The sequence below is a fragment of the Mangifera indica genome, chromosome 7 (assembly GCF_011075055.1).
Source record: "Mangifera indica cultivar Alphonso chromosome 7, CATAS_Mindica_2.1, whole genome shotgun sequence".
Classification (NCBI taxonomy): domain Eukaryota; kingdom Viridiplantae; phylum Streptophyta; class Magnoliopsida; order Sapindales; family Anacardiaceae; genus Mangifera; species Mangifera indica.
In genome coordinates, this window is record NC_058143.1 from 10,915,301 (window position 1) to 10,937,072 (window position 21,772).

General features: G+C 30.8%; 2 protein-coding genes across 2 annotated transcripts; both read right to left on the reverse strand.

The window, feature by feature from the left end:
• Nucleotides 1-6,623: 6,623 nt before the first annotated feature.
• On the reverse strand, nucleotides 6,624-9,294 carry LOC123220489 (fatty alcohol:caffeoyl-CoA acyltransferase-like). Its single transcript, XM_044642728.1, has 2 exons — nucleotides 8,794-9,294; nucleotides 6,624-7,720 (listed from the first exon to the last, which is right to left on the reverse strand). Exons 1-2 carry the CDS (start codon nucleotides 9,259-9,261, stop codon nucleotides 6,821-6,823), a joined length of 1,368 nt encoding a protein of 455 aa, XP_044498663.1. The 5' UTR covers nucleotides 9,262-9,294; the 3' UTR covers nucleotides 6,624-6,820.
• A 3,034-nt stretch (nucleotides 9,295-12,328) lies between these two features.
• On the reverse strand, nucleotides 12,329-18,358 carry LOC123220138 (INO80 complex subunit D-like). The gene is made up of 3 exons (XM_044642165.1): nucleotides 17,654-18,358; nucleotides 13,133-13,632; nucleotides 12,329-12,601 (listed from the first exon to the last, which is right to left on the reverse strand). Exons 1-2 carry the CDS (start codon nucleotides 18,136-18,138, stop codon nucleotides 13,368-13,370), a joined length of 750 nt encoding a protein of 249 aa, XP_044498100.1. The 5' UTR covers nucleotides 18,139-18,358; the 3' UTR covers nucleotides 12,329-12,601; nucleotides 13,133-13,367.
• Nucleotides 18,359-21,772: the final 3,414 nt, after the last annotated feature.

Here is a 21,772-nt window from a genome sequence, read left to right on the forward strand (position 1 = left end):
CAAGATTTTTTTGCAGGTTTTCCATCCTAAATTGATCTTAAGCATCATCCTATGATCTACCATAATTTTAACATCAAAAGGCCTTACAACACAACCATATATAAGAGATCCAAAGTATACATTCAAATACACCATATAGTTTGTTTATCATGAAAAAACTCATCCGAATAATAACACATATACAGTCACATAATTTCTATATGTACAAGCATTCTAATACAAAATTATAAGATAGATCATCACATTAGAACCTTAATCATTATTTATATTACGTAACAACATTCATCATAAATTGACTAAGTCACTAAACTCATGCTTTCCTCTAATTTTTCATATCACATTTCATGAATTTCATCAATATTCAATCCATATTATATCCAAAAACTAGAAGAAAAAAAAAAAGGCTCATACTTATTTGGTTTTCCTTGCTTGATTATTTGAAGTCATTCTTTTTTTATTGCTAACAAGAAAAACAACCATTGTGGGATGCCATTAGGATTCCATCTATGATAAAAATGTCCTTTCTTTTAAATTCTAGATAATTAGCACAATAGCGTGCCTTATATAAAATGCAATTTGTAAAAACATGCACTCACCATACACAATCATGTGTCACTTTAAAAATTTATACGTGACATGGTATCCACTTATCCTACTTAGCATCGAGTGAACGGGTGTGCACCATTCATGCACAGTCATTCATCAGCTTCAAAATTCACTTTTTTATACTTAATGAAATTCTTAATCCATGTCGCATTCAAGATAAACCTCAAAAAACATGAAAAAGTCAAAAATTACCTTAAGGACTACTTGTGGTTGTTACAATTGCTCTCTTTTTATTGAAATTTCATCCCCAAAATTCACTGAAAAAGTTTAGGATACCTCATTTGCATGTCTTGCTCCACCTCCCAAGTAACCTCCTCCATATTGAGATTCCTTTAGAGGACTTTGACTAATAGGATTTACTTGTTTTTATGCTCCTTAACTTTCATGTCTAGAATATGAACCAGTTCCTCCTCATACCTTGGATTTTTTTAACTCGATCTCCTCAATCCTTAACACATGTAAAAAATCTCCTATGTACTTTCACAATAATGAAATGTTGAATACATTATAAGTACAATCTATGCTTGTTGGTAATGCAAGCCAATATGTCACCTTATTAACTTATTCTAGTTTTTCAAAAGGATCAATAAACCTCGGTGCCAATTTACCTTTTCTCCCAAATATCATGATATGTTTATAAAGGGATACTCTGATGAACAATCTTTCACACATACTAAACTCTAAGTCTTTTCGCCTCTAATCGACATAACTAATATATCAATCTTAGGCCAGTCATTTCCTTTGTCTAATCAACTAAACATCTTATATCATCTTATGAGTCACATTTGGCCTAAGTGCCTACACCAAAGAGTTTTTATCACCAAAGAATCATATCTTATGAGTCATTATTTTTGTACTTGAACTTTTTTAGGCACTATCTCAACCCAACTCATTCTATAGTCTAACATGTTTTTTAACACCTAATTTGTCCTTTTAATATGACCATCCATACAAGGATGATATGTTATACTATTCCAAATTTGTGCCCAAAGACCTTTGTAAGCTTTTCTAGAAGGCTAAGATAAACTGAGTGTCTCCATATTCGATACGATTATCTTCAGTATACATTACCACCTAATTATCTTCCTCACATATAATTAGCCTAATTAATCTATGGAGGTCGTATCTTTAACCAACAAAAAATGTCGTGACTTGGTTAATCTATCTACTATCCCACACAACACATTAAACCTTTTTTTGTACCATTGGGATCCTAACGATAAGCCATAGAGTGTGCTCCCATTTCTACTTAATAAACTTAGAGGCTACAAAAATCTTGATGGTCTCTAATGCTTGACCTTAACTTACTAAATGGTGAAATATTTGGCTATGAACTCACCTGCATCCCTTTTTTTAGTCTACCATCAAAAGCTCATCATGAAATCCTGATACATTTTTACACTCTCAAAATAGGTCATATAAAGTGCACTATGAACCTCTGTCAAAATCTTCTACCTCAATTACCTACTTTGAGGAACACATACTCTACCTCAAAACCTCAAAATTCTATTAACTCTCAAAAAATCCATCTTAAGGCCATTTGACATTCTTTTGGCCATCTTTCTACACCATCATCAATTATCTACCTCTCTCTTATCTCTTTCAACAAAACGACTTTGATCTTAGTCTAGCCAATGTTTTGGTTCCTAACTTTATTTGTTCCTTGTATATCTCTTGTTGTAGTTTCCTTTAAGTTGATATATCTGATAGGGCCACTTTTCCACTCAAAGTATTAGCCACCACTAGGGGTGTGCAAAATTAACTGTTATATGAATTGTAAATCAAACCAAAAAATAGGTTACCTATAAATTCAATTTAGTTGCTGATTCAAAATTTTAGAAAAACGAAATTTTTGGTTTGGATATCAATTTCCAATATATGAAAATTGGTTATTGAAACTAAATCAGTTTTCAAATAAAAAATTAAAAATTTCATAAGTCAAAATGTAAAAGAAAATCAATAATTAAGGCAAATAAAATATTCTTAAATCAAAAGCCAATCTTCATACTCCTCTGCAGGTTGCATTCAACTTTTCACATTTTCTTCTTTCAACTTTTTAATTCACATTTTCTTCTACAATCACCCCACACCAACATTTCAAATAATTATATTGCTCTCTCCATATTGTATCCATTGAGTTATTTAGGTAAAAATTGTTTCTTCTCTAAGCCTTTTTTTAGCAATCCATTTATTTTCTTTTCAATTTTATTTTGTTCTTTATTCTCCTCAAGACCTCAGCTCCATTCTTCCCCTCACCACCACTAATATAGTATCATTTATTCTGTTTTTCAATGATTCCAAGGTTGCATTTTGGTCTTGTCTTTTTTAAGTCTTCAACTACTCTGATTCCATTTTTTCTCTTTTATATTCTTTTGTCTATGTTCAACGACAGTTGACAATCTTTTTTAGCCAAAATTTCAATTGATAATTGTCATGACAATCTACATTTTTTTTTACGCTCTCCTGGTAATTATCATGATATTTACTTTTTAATTTACATAAGTTTTGTATCATACATTCAAAAATCAAGAAACCAAAAATTCAGTTTGGTTCACAAATCTCTTGAACTACTTCAGTTACTCGGTTTTAAACACTTTTAGCCATCACATTAGGCTTACATGGGTGGTACTTGATTTTATAGTCATAGGCTTTCACAAGCTCTAACCACTACCTATGCCTCATATTAAGCTCATTCTAAATGAAGAAATACTACAAACTCTTATGATTAAAGTAAATGTTGCACTTCACCACATACAAGTAATGTCTCCAAATCTTTTCTGTAAACACCACATCAACAAAATCCAAATCATAAGTAAGGTATCATGTCTTGAAAATTGCAGTTGCATCAACATTACCCTTATACTATTGTAAGAAACATTTGCAAACACATCATACTTTACCTTATCCTTTAGTAAAGCCAAAATTGGAACAATTGTCAATCTCTTCTTCAACTCTTGGAAACTTTCCTTATAAGAGTTAGTCTAATAGAATGGTGTCTCTAACCTTATGAAAGCTATGATAGGTCTCGCTAACTTAGCAAACCCTTCAATAAATATCTTATAATACCTTACCAAGCCTAAAAAACTTTAAACCTCCTTCACAACCTTTGGTTTCTACCAATCCAAAATTGCCTCTACTTTGCTCAAATTTACAAATACACCATCATCTAAAACCACGTATCCTAGAAAGGCAAACCAATCCAACTAGAACTCATATTTTGAAAATTTAGCATAATCAAACTATCATTTAACCTTTGTAGGACAAGCCACATGTGTTTTTTATCCACCTCTCGACTCTTGGAATACACTATTACTTTATCTATAAACACCATTATAAATTTATTTAGGCAATCTGGAAACACCTTATTTATCAGGTCCATAAAAACTATAAGATTATTTGTCAGTCCGAATGGCATCACAATAAACTCAAAGTATTCATACCTAGTTTAGAAGGTTATATGTGATATATCCTTCTAAGTTAATTTGACATAATGATATCTCAACCTTAGATCAATCTGCAAAAACACTGAAAGCTTTCTCAATTGATCAAAAATCTAGGCAATAGGTACCTATTCTTTATAATACCTTGTTAACTCTTGATAATTAATGCACATCATAAGAGAATCATCCTTCTTCTTGATAAACTTGATCGAGGCTCCCCATGAAGAGCAACTTGGCCTTATGAATCCATTGTCTAATGATTCTTGCTTCTTCAATTTCTATATCTCAATTGAAGTTGCCCTATATAGTTCCTTAGAAATTAGTGTTATGTTTGATACCAATTCCATACTAAAATCCACCTCTCTTTTAGATGCTAGCCTAGTTATCTCTTTGGAAATACATCTTGATAATCCTAAACAACTAGCACGCTCTTAATCTTCAAGCTTGATCCATTATTCTTACTTACCACATGAGGGAGATAACTTGTGCACCCTTTACATAACATCTTGTAAGCCTTGATATAGTTAATTATCATGCTTTGGATTTGCCCCTCACTGAAGATGAACTCATCACCATCCTTAAGACTAAATTGAACTTTCTTCCTTTGATAGTTGATCTTAACTTCATACCTCCCCAAGAAATCTATGCCTAGGATCATGTTGAAATTTGGCATATTGAACACGATTAGAGCCACTAACATATGTTTGCCCTTCATTATTATAATTTGACCCAATAGCATCTTTTTACTTATCTATGTATCTTTATCAAGCGACTCAATTCTCATCTTCTGAGCCACTAATATTGGGTTCAACCCTTTCCTCTCCATAATACTTCTCGTTACAAGCAATGTGTAGCACTAATATTGAATTGTTATTCCTAAATAACAAGTCACATTAATAGAGGTTTAATTCACCATGTTTGGGTATACCAAAGGTGGTTAATTTTACATATAATAAATTCAAGTCTTCTAAGTCATAATACCTTTTATTGTATCTGACCCATAAATTCTCCATTAAGCTGACAATGATTAAAATTATGATTAATCTACAATTAATCATTTCTTTATGTATGGACCATAAACGACTTCTAGCAATCAAATCCTTTTATCATATTGATATCTCATTAAGGTTAAGACACATAAGTAATGACTACCTTTTATCCCTTTGACTTCATGATTTGACTTCGTAAGTGACAACCAAAGATCATTGGACTCAAGCATCAACTCAATCTCACCATGACCACAAATTCAATTGGTTGTTGTCATTTGTAAATTATCTTTGCCTATACCAAAAGTAATGAATCATATGTCAATCTACCATATCCTTAAAACAATTCTTGACATAGCTAACAACTACTGTATTAATGACCCTATCAAGAAGGCTACTTTAGGTTAGTGTCAAACTAGGTTGATTGGTACACGAGACATTCTAGTGATGTCAAGTCTAAGGATCACATGTATCATTGTTCATTAAAGGATTTATTCCACATATATTAAGGTTGTCATCTATGTGGAATACTCTAACGGATCAATCCAGTGAACATATAGTTAATATTCAAACATGTGTTATATTAGGTTGACACCAACAACCTTGACATGTAAGATTTGTTACTACCTCTCGAGAGGATCATTCAACATGATGATAGTCTTCCCACATTATATGTGTCCTTGGTTATGATAAAGCTAATGCTATGAACATTTCTAGTTTAGCTACCATGTGTGCTCATAGAGCTCTTATAATCAAGCTACATGTTAATCCCCTTGTTACGATTCTATCAACATAAAGATATTCATCATACATATATACATATGCATGTGTAAATGAATGAAGAGATGCCAATTTATTAGTGTTAAAATAAGATACTTTGTTCAAAAGAAATTACAAAATAACATTAAAGATTAGTTTTAGAACACTTACTCTAAAATTGAAGATGGAACATAATCAACATACAGTATGTTACCTCCATCAAAGATCTAATAAACCTTAAATCTTACACAAATATTATCCACCCCAATCATTATATAATAAAGTGTATTATTAAACTCATCCTCATAAATCACATTAAACTAATTTATAAATTGTTATCAAACTATTCAATTATTCAGTTTTAATAAACCAAAATTATAATTAATATTACCCCTGCAATTAAAAAAAAATTCTACCATGTATATCATTATTTAAAAACCATAAAAACCCTGTAAACAATAATTACCATATTGTTGAATAGTGATAACCATGGTCAAAACTGATTGCTAAATAACAGGGCAACAAAAATTCAAGTCAAATTACTAATTTATGTAGAACCCATAACATATTCACTAGTAATAAATTAATTTAGGTGTGTTTAATTTAAATAAACAAAAACCATAGATTAATAGAATAATATTATATGTACTCATTTTAGGTATATAATTATATATACACTCATATATATTATCATATAATTAGATGTTACTTTATCATTAATTCAAAATTATTAACTCATGTGATGACACTTATAAATGCATAATATTTGTATATCTAAAGTAGGTATATATAGTTTTATTGATATTAATATATAAATTATTTTGAAGTTGGCTTCAACTAAAAGCACATGATTTGTATAGCCATCAAAATCTTGATTCAGCTTTACAGATGTAAACCAAATTAATATTGAAATTAATTTGCAATAATCAAACTATATATCATGCTCACAGGCGTATACATTTAACTAACATTATTTAGTTGAGACGTAATCAAGAAACTTAATTATTAATTATTAAGTAGAAGTCCTCTTCAATCCGAGATCAACTCATTGAAGAGGTTTTCAAACTTGTCCATCTCCTTTTTAGGCAGAGAAACGAAAACATTGACCCCCTTTTCATCATCTTCAATGTCAGGAAACAACAAGATTATGTCCTTCCTGTGACACACCACAGGGCAGCTATACCTTGGCCTCCCCCATGGATACTCCACTTTTGAAAATCCTAATCTCCACCAAGATGACACCAAAAACTCCCCTCGAGGAAACCCTTTGTATAACTCTCCCCAATCTATCAACGACCGTGCATACTCGTCTGTCATTCGTTTCGCTCCCTGAGAAACCATCTCCACCAGTTTTGAAAACGGCTCCACTTTCAATTCTTCACACTTGGCAGTTGCATAAGCACTCAACACTGCATTCCCAGTGTATGATGTTGGCAACGGTGCGACCAATCTAGGTCGTATGTCGACGGCGTAAAGCATTCTAGATTCCCTTTCTGGGTTAAAATTTTCACCAAATGACAATGCTTTGCACCTCCATATGTGTGCAGAAACCACATTGAAACCAGTGATATGTTTGTAATTTTGAATGTTACAAGTTTCTTTTGCCCTATCCTTGAGGGAAGTAATGTTGGCAGCAGTGAGCTTGAAAATTTTGAAGTCTAGCTCTTCTGGGGTGGCATCAAACATTGCAACATTGGAGTTTTGACCAAGGGGGAACTTAAGTTCAACCATCTCAGGGTGATCACAAGTGACACGTGGTGGGGATCGAGCCGCGAGAAGATTTCTATCATTACATGGAATCACTGCCAATGGTTTGTCAGCAGCTAGGGCAGCAATATTTTCTAGGAAAGTTTTGAAGCTTAAACCATCAAAAGTTGCATGGTTTGTTGATATGCCCATTACAAACCCACCACATTTGAACGATGTTACCTGTAAAGAAGAAAAAATATATTTATTTATTTTTGGTAAATTAAATGAGTACCATGTATTGACTAGATAATTAGGAAAATAACAGAAAGAAATTATAGAAGATTTGCTTTCTTTGTTGATTCTCGTGGGTTGTAGAACCCAATATTAGTTAGATGAAGACAATGATATAAATTTATTAAAACGGAAAAAAATATGAGCACGTTAGGTATAAAAACTCGGCGGTAAATGCTTTTCAAGTTCATGTCACGGTCATCTTAAATGTACATTTATTGATAATCTGGTCTTGGTAGATGAACCACTAACTACATCACCCTAAAGAAAATTTTGGATTATCCATCGCCACATAGGTAATGCAGCAAAAGTAATAATAGAACGAGCATGCATTATTGAATGCCGAAAATATATTGAATCTATAAATGTAAAAATTAAAATCTATATTATATAAAATTAATTGGTTTTTGTTAAAATTGAAGTTACACACTTATATACCACTCACTTTACTCAATTTTATTATATGTGAGACTCTTTTTCTTTTTATTTGAGTCTTCAATATCTCTACTTAAGCGCAACCATCATAGATTGTTAATCCGCTGTTTAGCTCAGCTAATTTTCAACTAAGTATATTATCACTTGTATCTAAAAATACTTTTACTTGTTAAGTCCGTCATTTGGCTTGTACTCTCATACTATGTCAGAAATATATTAGGTCTATAAAATAAGTATAAAGATCAAAACTTATATTATACAAAACTAATTGATTTGTGTTAAGGTTTAATCCATACACTTATATACCATCTTTACTCAAGTGTAACCACCTAGACTGTTAAACCCATTGTTTGACCCACCCAGAAATATATTGGTCTTATATTTTGATACCATATCGAAAATATATTATACCTATAAGTGTAAAGATTGAAATCTATATTATACAAAATCAATTGGTTTTTATTAGAGTTCAATCCACACACTTATATATCATTCACTTTATTCAATTTTATTAGCTATAGGATTCTCTTTCTTTTTATTTGAGTCTCCAACATTAAGGAATAAATATTTGTTTTCTTTGAACTTACTTGGAAAATACAAAGAGGGTGATCATCACCTTGTCCCGGCAACTCATTCACAATTTGCCTTCCATTAATGAGTTCTTTAAAAGCAGGATTAGGGTAAACCAAGTCTCCAATTTCATCCAAAGAGAATTCACTACATGCCTCCACAAAAACAGCTCCACCTCCGTTGCAGTCAATCTCTAATCTTCCTGTTGTAGGGTTTTCCTTCAATCTTCCTGCCAAGAAATCATATGGCACCAAGGCACTGGCAAGAGTGTTCTTGAGCTTCTCAGCCACAAGATGCGGAGGAAAATCTTTATGGGGTGGAAAGAAATGGAGAGTCTCAACATTGAAATTGAGAACTTGATCAATGTTTGATAAGAAAATGGATTTTCTTGGAGTTTCTTGGGCGGGAAAAACAATAGAAGTGTCATGGATTGAGACTTTTAGATCTGGGAGAAGAGTAGAGGGTTCTTGGTAAAGGGCACCCATAATTTGTGGTTGAGAAATCCAAGTAATATGGCTTAATATATATGTGTGTGTGTGTATATATATATATATTGAAGGGCTTGTTATTTATTCACAGCAATATTATGCATACACATATTTGAATATATAAAGGAGTATTCATATAATATGTTATTATATGATTAGATTCTACTTTATGATTAATTCAAAAATCATCTAATCACATTATAACATCATATGTATGTATCTATTTATGTATTTAAAAGTATGTATGTATAGTTTTATTGATTTATTTATGTATATACTCAAAATGCATGTAATTTAGTTGCATTTAAAAAAATAATTGTATTTGGGTTTATGCTTTTTAAGTTGGTGTGGATATGCCGCAAAAAAAAGGTAGTATTTGTAATGAAATTAAAAGATACAGAAGAAGATCAAAGTCAATGATAATACCATTGAGGTTTGATTAAATTATAAAAAATAAAATAAAATAAAATTTCTGAAATAACAAAAATGCGCATACTATTGAGTTTTAAGATTTAAAATAAATGGTCCAAAGGTAATAAAGCGAACATCTAATTTTACTAAAATTATGTTAAAAATTTCTGATCCACATATGTTGTTTTCAATTATACATCAATGCCAGTCCTTTACAATATGGTGTAAATGTTACTTATATTTTCGGTGATTATATCAAAGAACCAATTGCAATTTCTTTTAATGAATAAATGTTGGTAAAGCTGGTACATAAGTTAGTTTAATCAAATTAAATAATGTGGGTCTCAATTGATTCAATTTCATGGGACTAGAAAGTTATTATTTGGAACTTTAATGGGGTCGCCAGAATCGCTCCTAATGTTGTACCAAATTTCCGTAACCAAAAGTAATGGCAGATTAATTAATGGGTTTATTTATGAAATTTAATTATAATTGTTAATTGAATTTGATAGATTATATATTTTTTTTAAAGTGCTTACTTTAAAGGTAAGCTTATACAACAGCTCAACTGAGTTCTGAGATTTTTTTTTTTTTTTTAAAGAGAAAAAATTAATTTGACGAATTGGGTTCTAAATGTTGTGAGTTAGTGCTTTTATATTTGACCAAGCTCTCAGTCTCTAATGATTATTTTATTTTATATATTTATTTATTTATTATTTATTTATTTCTATGCTGAAAAATCCTTTCCAATGTTTTACCAACCAAATTAAATGTAGGAATTAGGTTAATTAATCTACAACCATAATAATTAAATATGACTGCTAATAGTAAGCTATTAATAAACCCATTTGGGAAAATATTAATATTCAACTGGCAATGCGTACAGATATTGTGTTGGATGGTCCCGATTGGATCCCTTTATTCATTGTTGTACAAGTTGTAGGTCCTTAGCATTCAGAGAGAACGATTATTTATTGCTCAAAATTTGTTGAAATAATATTTTCCCATTCTTTAAGTTTAAATATACAGTTTTGTCATCCTTATGCCAAATTATGATGTTAAATTTAGAGTTGTATTATATGCACAAACAATGATATATCATCATATAATATTCAATCAAATGATGATACGTCGTTATTTATATATAAAATTGTGTAGATGGTTTTATTGTCAAATTTAATATAAAATCAAATGGCATAAAAGTAATTTACTAAATATAGGCAATTCCATTCACACGACAAGCTGCGGCAGATCCAGTCATACCCAAATTAACCAATCTTTTTCTTTTGTTTTTCTTGCACTGCTGCATTGGCTTCTTCTACCAACCTTACCAAACTTAAATAAACTTGCCCCTAAATTCTGCTCCCCCTAATCGCCGCACTTTGGGTGGCAAATAGAATATAACTGGTAAAAATTAAATGACAAACAACACTTTTTCTATCAAAAGAAACCCGAAAGTTTGAATTAAATAGTTGATAATTTGAAACAAACAGTCATAAGTTTTGGCCAACGTGATTGACTGTTCTTTGTATATTATAATGTAAAAGTGATAAGTTATTTGATACAATCGCTAATCGTTTATTCTTTTTTTAAAAAGAATTTCATACATTATTACATTTAACAAATCAAACTCATTTGAGGGTATAGCATTAATTTTTCCAAATTTGAGGGGGACAAGTGTTACACAAAATCTTAGGGTGGGCAACTTTTACAACTTTGAGGGGAAAAAGTGACACATCCGTACCTTGTCTATGTATGACAATGCTGCACAGACAGATCAAATCAATGGAAAGATATTTTATTTGACGATAATTGATTTACGTGTCATTCAGGTTATAGTTAATGAACTCATTTTAAGCATTAAAAGGTTGTAAAAATGATGATACATAAGTTTCATTAACTGGGTTATGCTAATTTGCTCTCACAAACCTAATTACAATATAAAATTAAAATTAATATAACATTTAAATCTTGCTATTTATCATTATTTATAACAATTAGATGAAGATAACAACAAAATTAATAATTTATTATTATTATTATTATTATTTTAGGTCCATTCCCGTTCTTGGATGATGCCACCTAACTGTCACATAGCACATCCAACCATAATTGCAAGAAGTTGGTTTGTAGCCAAGGTAGTTGACATGTCTTAAACACGGGTGAAAATGATGCGTGTGAGTTTTTAAGCTTCAATAATAATAATAATAATAATAATCAATCCAACTACAATTTCGGCATTAATTTGTACAGCTTGCTCACCATAAAAAACTCAACGCCCATGTTCATGAGTCCATGACTTTGACAGCGACAAGATTTTTGTTTTCTAGTTTTGGGGTCATTTCAGAATGTCATCGTTGTTGATGTGATGTCATTGTACATAAACCTTTCAGAGTTAAAGTACACGGCCAGGTAACATTATCCCATTCGAGGCTCTGGATCACGCACGTCCAACAACTAACAAAGCTATGATCTAATGATCCAGACGAAGAATAACATTTTCCCAACTTTTAAGAACAAGTACCTATCATATACCCACATACATACATACATACATACATACATACATAAATAAATACATAGACATACATATGTGTGTGTGTGTGTGTGTGTGTGTGTGTGTGTTATATCACTGTATCAGTAGAACAAGACATTCACAGATAGCATTCTTTCATACAAGATTTAGAAATATGGACAATTAATCAACGCAAAAAAATTGCAGACAAATGGATTTTACCAAACAGCCTGTTGAAATGTCCGTCATTATACATATATATATTTTTTCACCAGCCAATTCTCCCACAATTCCAGTAGCATATATATAAACTGAGTCTTGAACTCCATATTCTTCGTTTACGTCACCCATTACTAAGAATCAGTAATTTCATGTGTCCACCTCGAATTTATAATACACAAGTAGAATGACCTGAAATGAAACAAGATAAATTCTTAAGAACAGAGGGTACTTGACTGACATAAAATATTTCTATAACACACATAGGTACTTATTGGTTATTTTTGTCACAAATTCATGGTAGTGATGTTCTTAAAACCTCTATTATAATAATGAATGACGCAAACTGACAAATGCAAGATAGTGATGCCATTTTCGAGTATTTATGCACTAACATGTACATTCCCAGCTGGATTGCAAACCCAACTATTATTTTTTTGAAGGATTCGACTAATCTAATAGAGACAGAACCCCAAGTTATATTTGCATATCGCCAGACTCATAAAGTCAGGTTCCTACTCATTACCAAGCTTAAATAATTAGTAGTTATACAATACAAAACAGGCAATCTAAATCTTCTACCAAGGATCAACAAATGAAACTAGTCTACTTAATAACTAAATTTATAGATTCGTTGTATGTGTTTGCATGGGATATAAGACAAATATTAAATATTCAGGACATATGAAACAACTTCGAATGTGAAGTAATCAGAAGATATACCTTCAGCATGCACAGAGAATTGACTAGCAAGGCAAAATCCAAAGTCGCACCAAGATGGTCTAGCTCCATTCAATCACAAATATCACTTGACACCCAGATTTGAAATCTATCAGCCTCATAAACAATTGAACCTATCTACACAGATCAAAATCTGCAGAAACATCAAGCCTTGAGTATTTCAATTTGCAGAGATATCAAGCCTTAAACAGTTTAATCTGCAGAACCAACCAGACTTTTAACTAGCTTTTTCTTCCTTAATCTCAATTTTGGCCATAGAGGCCTTCTGTACAGCTCTTCTTTTGGTTTGGATTTGGCGGATATATTCTGCAACAACAACATGTAATTTAGGAGCAACCTTGCTTGGTGAAGTGACATTAAGACCTGCCTTTTTAAGGGCTCGTGCAACATGCTTTTCTGCCTTCTGAAAATGATTGGAGCACAGAGAAGGAACAGTGGATCTCAGTGTCGGCTTTCCACAGAGAATAGGTCCAGTATGACCACTGCATATAAACCATCATTTGTTAAGAAAATCATTGTATAAAGGACATTTTTGTTCTCTCTTCTAACAGGAAGAAGCAATCATGAACAAAAATCCCAGTTCAGAACCAGTATCCAACAGGAAAGCAAATGTAGAATATATCCTTGTGTTACACAACTCAGAAAATACATACAGCTTATTGAGCATTTGAATCATAGATAAAGAATTTTTTTTTTTTTTCTGCAGCTTCTTATTCTCTTTAAGTAACATATGCAGTCACTATAAATGATTTTGTAAACATTAAGCAATACTAATCTCATCCAGAATGGGCCAATCAGAGCTCATTTCATAATCTAAGAGCATAAAGCAAGAAGATTACATCCGCCCCCAGAATGAAATCTGATTTCCGTTGTAGTACACCAGAATTGAAAACATATTAATAATAATAAGGCTTTATCGAAAGACAGAGTTAATTGCTGATACAGTTACCAAAGGTGGAAAACACCAAAAGGCAACACGTCCCATCACCTAGGCCAAAAAGGCAAAGCAAAGTTGTCCGCTTTATACCCAAGGCAATAAAAAATTGTATTATTATGATGAATCACAGTCTACAATATAAAATTTTCTAATTTCCATTAATTTTTTTCCAATTTCTGTTAATTTTTCCCATTTCTATTTTTTTTTCAATTTCCAATAAATTTAAAACAAATTTTTACTACAATATAATTTTTTTTTCCAAATTTTTAAGACAATATAAATAGTTAACTTACCAAAAACCTAATAAAAATATGGTTATTAATAATATATATATAAAAAAAAATTAATAGGTGGCTCTCATCTCTCTCCACTGTAATTGCCAAACAAAAACTCTTCCCTTTTGCGACTTCCAACACTTCACAAGTTTTTGAGTCTCCACCTAGTTCAATCACAATGTCGTCTCCTTTAACAGGCTTATCAACTCTTCAAGGTCATTGGTGACACTGTGACCTGACCAACGACTTTATCAACGGTCTCAACTCAGACCAACAACAGGTTATTATATTCAAACCTCTCTACAACCATTTATAACAAATCATTGACTGGAGACCTCTCCAGCAACCTTAAATCTCTCTAGCAACCTCTTCAATGGCCTCATAAATTGTCAACAACCTCTTTCACAACCTTAGTACTTGTTATAAACCCCTCTAACGAATTCAAAACTCACTGTTAACCTCTCCAAAAACCTTAAATCTCTTTAGAAACCCCAAAACTCATTAGTGACCTTTCTGACGACCTCAAACCTCATCGAAGACGTCAAAAATTGTCGATGATAATAAAGCACATTTTTTTGGCACCTAAAGCTTCTCTAAAGGTACAAAAAAGCATTGAAGGCACCTATGAACTAGTTTCCTTGACCATACTCAAGGTGATTGCCACATTGACTTGAGTAAAACCTCACCTAGGCACACCACAAACACGCACTTGACAATTATGATTGTTGGGCCAACTTGGTCTAATTTTGGGCTTTAAGGTAAGGCTGGATTCAAGCCGAACTTATTTGAGCTAGGCTCAAACAAGCCCGAAACAAGCTAGTTTTAAGCAAACTCAAGCTTGAAAGTTAAATATTTTCGAATTTGATTTTTAGAAGTGTTAGGATCGTCAAACTCGCGAACCCAAAAAAATTCGATACGAATTAATTAAAACAATGTAATTTTAATATTGAGTTAAGCTCAAAGCTCGATTTAAGCTTGAATCATCTCAAACAAGTCAAACTCAAACACCTATAAGGTGAGCTCAACTCGGGTCAAATTCACCCTATTTTGACGTTAAAGCCAGTAATTTTATTTATTATAAATGAGACAAATGTAAGAAAAAATATTTCAGAAAACAGGGTTTTTAGTTTTCTTATTCTACAATAATTTTTATAATTGTTTTGAAAACTAATTTTGGAATGATCCAACCAAATGCAATTTCATGAAACTTGCTATATCCCTCAATAATGAAAGTGTACTTATACCTATATCAATCATGCTCTTAAATCTCGAATGCATGGAACTAGAAGAACTTAGCACCACATCTAGTGCAAAAACACAAATATCCCACTAGCACAGGCTTGATCAACATACTCTCCAAGATAACAAAAATGGCTTAGTTCTTGATAAAAACAATCACAAAATGCAAGTGAAATTTAAGTTTTAATAATGCCAAATTTCATTTCCAAGAAATGCAAATCTATTGGATAGTGAGATTACAAGGCATTATGACCTAGATTACCAATCTCTAAAGACCAAACTAGAATAAAAAATTCACCTTCTCATATGTGAACACCTGTGTATAAATCCTGTATAGTAGAGTATTCTGTCCTTTGTATATCATCTGACACTAAAATTTAAAAACCAAACTCTTATCTATTACTCACTGAGCACAATGTTCGTTAGGAATCATTAAATGCTAAAATCAAATTTCTATACTCGTCTCATCCTAAACCAAATAAAAAATTTTAGAGATTTAAAATTATCCAGTGGCTTAAGTTCAAGCTCTTTTGAGTAATTTCTAGTTTTCTTTAGGTTTTTATAGTTGACTACTGGTTCCCCATTTTCCCATCTTCTCTTACTATAAATATATTGTGCACTACATTTCCTATCCCAAAAAACAGAAAAAGTGAACAAAAAATTAAGAAAACACATCTTTGGAACATCAAGCACTTGAATAACATCTCATGACAACCACGTCACAAGGCAACACTCCTACACAAACAAGGGAAACATACAATCGAATGATTGATACTCAGTCCACAACCAAAAGAGAAAGAAACTACAATCTTAAAACCATACAATCTATAGATTCAAGCATAACTTCCTCAACCACTGGCTATGTTTTTATAATGTTCCTGAAAAGTTTGAAACTAACTAAAAACTTCTAAAATTTGTAAAAGGCCAAAGAATTTGTCAATTCCACTCCATTTTTTAGTTAAACAATAAGTAGAATTCAAAAAGCTTAAGCTAGGATCAGTTTTTATTATCAAATTCACATATTTGCTCACATTATAAAATCTCCTAAAATGATGCTAGCCTAAAATTCCACAAAATCTAATCAAATTCCATAAGTTTATAAACTTATTCTATCCCTTCAAGAGTTTGTGTTTCATTATTCAATTAACACAGATTCCAAAAAACAATTAATTCAAGCTTCAAACATAGTATCAAACTCCAAAATAGAATCCAAGATTCAACCTAGATTATTTTTTTTTTTTTAAATTGTCATCAACAATCCTTGACATCCTCAAGTTCAAAAAAATAAAAATAATAATAACTCTATCATCATTCCCACCTAAACTTCCATCAAATTTATCAAATTCCAAACTTAAGCCAAACTTTATGATTTTGTATTCCGTCCACTCAATCATCGAATTATCCCCAGCTTTCACACATATTATCAAATTCCAAAGGAAATAGTGGATTCACTGCAAATTAAATTTCTTTCAAGTTCATCATAAAACATCCTTGATACCACAGAACTAAGAAAAATAATCTCCCTGAAATCACACCTACCTAGACCTCATAAAATTAACCAACTTCCCTATTAAAGAAAATTAACAATCCACCTTATATTCAATATTTTTACAAGCATATCACAGGCACTCCTTGAAATCTTAAAACTCATCAAATAAAACTCCCCATTCATACCTCCTAAACCCCACAACTTTATCAAATTCCATATCATTTATTCAATTAATCAGCTAAACGCAACTGGATTTTTTTTTTTTTTCAAAAACCATCACACATCCCTCAAAACCTTAAACTCATAAAAAAAAAATCCGTAAAATCATACCCAGAAAACTTCTAAAATCTCAAACTCCAAAATTAGAAGAAAAATAAAAGCTCATGAATTTATGTCTCATTTGTTCAACCAAAGAAATTTCAAAAAGACTATTAACCGGGTGCAGCAACCTATAACACAAATTAATTTCATCACAGTATCACTAAACAAACATGATAAACAGAAATCAATCACAAAATGATTTCAACAAACTTAAAAAATAGAAATATTAAATATAAAAATACCTTTTAACAACATAAGAACAGGCCTTATACAGCTTCTGTTTCGAATCCGACAAGATATGGGGGTGGCAAAACCTTGTCAACGCCATTGGCTTCGATTTACACCCCGCGACACCACACTTCTTCACCATCAAACCGTCGTCCTCTCCGGTTCCCTCCATCCGGTTCGTACCATTATTTTCTTCTTTAATCTTACCATTACTCCAATCATTATGACTATTCTCTTTGTAACTCTGGTCGTCGTCTCTGTACGGACTCTTCCCGTACATCCAGTAGTACTCCTTGTGCTTCGCTCGCAGCTCCTCCATCAATGCCCAGTAGTGCGACTTGTAAAGCTTCGAGAGTCGTTTGATGCGCTGCGACCGTCGTTTAAGGACCTCGTAACGCGAGAGTAATTCGGCGGCGGAGAGCACCGACGACTTGTCCTCCTTCGACTCAGAGGAGGCGCGTTCCGTCGGAGGCAGAGGCGGTAACGACGGGTCAACCATCGCTGAATCTGGAAACCGGTGAGTGAGAATTTGCCGGCTTAGGGTTTCTAAAGAAACTGAAAGTGCTCGGTGAAGAAACTGATCGGTAGGCTAGTGCCCAAATTTTTATTTAATTATCTGTTTGACGAAACGAAAGTTTGCGTATCTTCTTTCGTCATAGTACCCCTTCACTGGAAATTTTATCACCGGCCAAAGCGCTCATTCTCACAGTAAGTTTTTATTTTTTTCCTCAAATTTTTGTCTATTAATTTTATTCAAAAGTATTTAAGTAAAATAATTTACTAGTATTCTTTTATTACATTTAATCAAACACAATAATTATGTATACTTATAAAATTTTATCGAACATAATAATCATTTATATCCAGTAATCTTCTAAGTAATCTATCTTCAAGATAATCTCTCTATTTTGATAATAAAACATTACTCTAACCAAATGCCCTCTAAAAGTTCAAAACATTGAACTTACACTCTCAATATTTTATTCTCTCTTTCTAACAACTGTTGTTTCCAACAATTCCCTTTAGTGCATCACCAATCCCATTACCGGTAAGCTTTCTCCGTCTATCGAGAAACCACCAAAAATCCAATCAAAGTGGTTGGATTGTCACACAAATATGTGTAAATCGCACAGATCCATGTGACAGATCTTTGCATCGTCGCAAAAACCTAGAGTTATTCTTAGTCCATTATAATGTTTTATCAACAAAAAGACTTACTCTTATTGAAGGTGAAACACCCCAAAACCATAATGAAACGTATGACTTCAAAAAACTTCGAAAATCTCTTAAATAAAGTCAAATCTTGATTACAAAGTTTTTCAACCACAAAACATTAGAAAAAAAAAGGTCTTTCAAACAAAACATACAATCAAATAGTTACTAATATATTTTATTTTTCTTTTAGTCAATCTTCCCAACTAACTCCTCTTATTTTTTATTCCCCCAAATGCTAAACAAAAACGCACACTTTATGGCATTTCTAATATGCGAAAATGTTCATGATGAGGGGTGAGTCGTCAATTCAATAAGCAGAAACTAAACGTTATATATGCATACTTAAAAATTTAATTCAAATATTTATAAATAAAATCAAATAAAAGAAGATCAAACAGAAAGAGGTGCTTACACGTATAAAACCACAAATAAATAAATAAATTATTTTATAACCTTTCAAACTACCAAACTTAAGCGAAAATTTATTTTAAACTCTTGTCACATAGTGTCACCTGTACTCCCGATGACCCGATAAGAATTTTAGAATGAAATGTCACCTATAATCCCAGTGACCCGACCAAAATTTCAAAAATATGCACAACAGAATAGATAATCTAGCTGGACCAAACTTATAGTTTTAGAGTTTAGAAAGAATATTCAAAGACTATAGGCAATGAGTCAAAATCGCATATATAAACAAAATTTCAGATCATAAATGTACCATAAATAATTTTATTAAATCAATACTAAGTATTTAAATTTTGAGTGGAACAAAAACGTATACAAAAATATTTTATAACTTACAAAAGTCATTTCATACAAACAGAATGAAATATCATTTATATAACTTACGATCTACATATATGTACAAAAACAATTTTATATATATAAATCAAATAAATATCTATATTATATAAACAAAACATTTGTAGCAATTCTTTGGGTTTGATAGAAAACGTTTATAAAATTATTATATAACTTGCGAAAACTAAATTTTTCAGATTTGACTATCATTTCCAAACATATAACGTTTATATGCATACAAAAAGAATAGTTTTTACTTACCTCGATTAAGAGCAAAAATATACATAAACTCTTAGACCATCTAAGCTACCACGTACAACCTATTCCAATCCTAGCCAAAACCAATGAATTCAAATTGTAATAATACTCTTAGTAATATCACTAAATCCCATTGAAAATCCTCAATTCCAAAACTAATTTTACAGATTCTAAGAGTGTCTAAGATGAACAATCCTAAACCTAACTAACAAATGTCTATACTGTACAACCTTTGTTCCATGAATTTTATAAATTTCTACACAAATCAAAACATTACAAAATTTTGCAGAGACAAATAAGACATATAAATGGTTTACCAAAAATTATTTAGCTTTAAGAAATATATATAAAACTTCTCAAAATTACTTCCTTCCACAACTCATGAACACAAACAACAGTTTTTAGGTTTGATGGTTCAAGCTTCCATCAATTTTATAAAATTCTATGTAACTAAAAAATTTACAAACTTTGCAGATATAAAGTATTGACATTTTTCTTCAAAAAAATATAAACTTGAAAATATTTTAAAAGCCATGTAAAACAAAATTTTTATCACAAATCATTAACACTGTCAAAAATATTTCAGATTGGACATATATTATTGTAATAATTTTAATAGATACCATATAATTTATAAAATTTTGAAAACTTCCAAAACTAAACCATACATGCTAATTTATTTATATAAAAATATTTAAGTCAAAAATAATTCAAAAAACTCTAAAAATTAAATTATTTTCACAACTCACAGACTCTACCACAGAAATTTGAGGTTTAACACTCAATCTTGTAATAATTTTCATAAATCATATTTAATTAGAAAAATTACGAAAATTTCTATAGTAAAACTAGACATACTCATTTATATATTAAAAAAATATTCAAATTGAAAATGTTTAAGAAAACTATAAAAATACTAAAATCTTTTATAGATTACAAACTCTATAAAAATTTTCAGATTTAATACATTAAGATTCTAGCTAATGTTTTGCCATTTTTATAACTTATAAAATCAAATAAAATTCATAAAATGGGTAATGATACTCTGTAGCATTTTAAATGAAATTTTTGAAAATTTTAAAATACTTTTAAACTAGCAATTTAAATTCATAAATTTAGTATATAAATAAACTATTAAAAATTCCAAATTTTTATAAAATTGAGTTGACAAGTAAAATAACATAAAATAAAATATACGAAAAATTATTATTAACGAATAAATACATTCAAGGGTAACATAAATATTATCAATGATAATATATTTTTTCTTTTGTTTATTTTACAAACTAATATACTACTATCATGAAACAAATAATGTACAACACAAACTAGAACATATTTTATTTTACAATAATACAATTGAATTGAAATTATTATAAAATAACCCTAATCCTCAAATCATAAGACACTTATATACCTAAATAAATGAAAATGTTGTGGCATACCTTAATACAAGAAATTATATCAATAACACTACTTCATTATTCTCGTCTCCTTCTCAACAATTCTTCTCTTTCAAAAATCAATACCCAAAATCTTCTTTTTTGCTTTGAAAGAAAATATCCTCTCACTCCATTTTTTTTTTCAATATTACTTTAAAATAAAACCACATTTATCTTTAATTTAATGACAAATAAAAATATATTCTCTCTTTATGGCAAATTTAACTCTTATCTTGTTTTTAACCAATAAAATATTTTTAAAATTTAAACTTACCTTATCCGTTACAAATTTAAATATTTTCCTATGATAACATCTATCCTATTTAAATAATACTAATGACAATAATAATAAAAGTAATAATAATAATAATAATTGAATTTTGGATATTCCACAAGGTCTAATCCATAGTCAAA

Bases quoted from the DNA above. Each gene is read 5' to 3' on its own strand.
- LOC123220489 (XM_044642728.1), bottom strand. From the start codon at position 9,261: ATGGGTGCCCTTTACCAAGAACCCTCTACTCTTCTCCCAGATCTAAAA. The intron at 7,721-8,793 runs GTAAGTTCAAAG...TCTTCTTTACAG, and splicing joins ACCCTCTTTGTATTTTCCAA to GTAACATCGTTCAAATGTGG.
- LOC123220138 (XM_044642165.1), bottom strand. From the start codon at position 18,138: ATGGTTGACCCGTCGTTACCGCCTCTGCCTCCGACGGAACGCGCCTCC. The intron at 13,633-17,653 runs GTATTTTTATAT...GTTTATATGCAG, and splicing joins TGTTCTTATGTTGTTAAAAG to TGGTCATACTGGACCTATTC.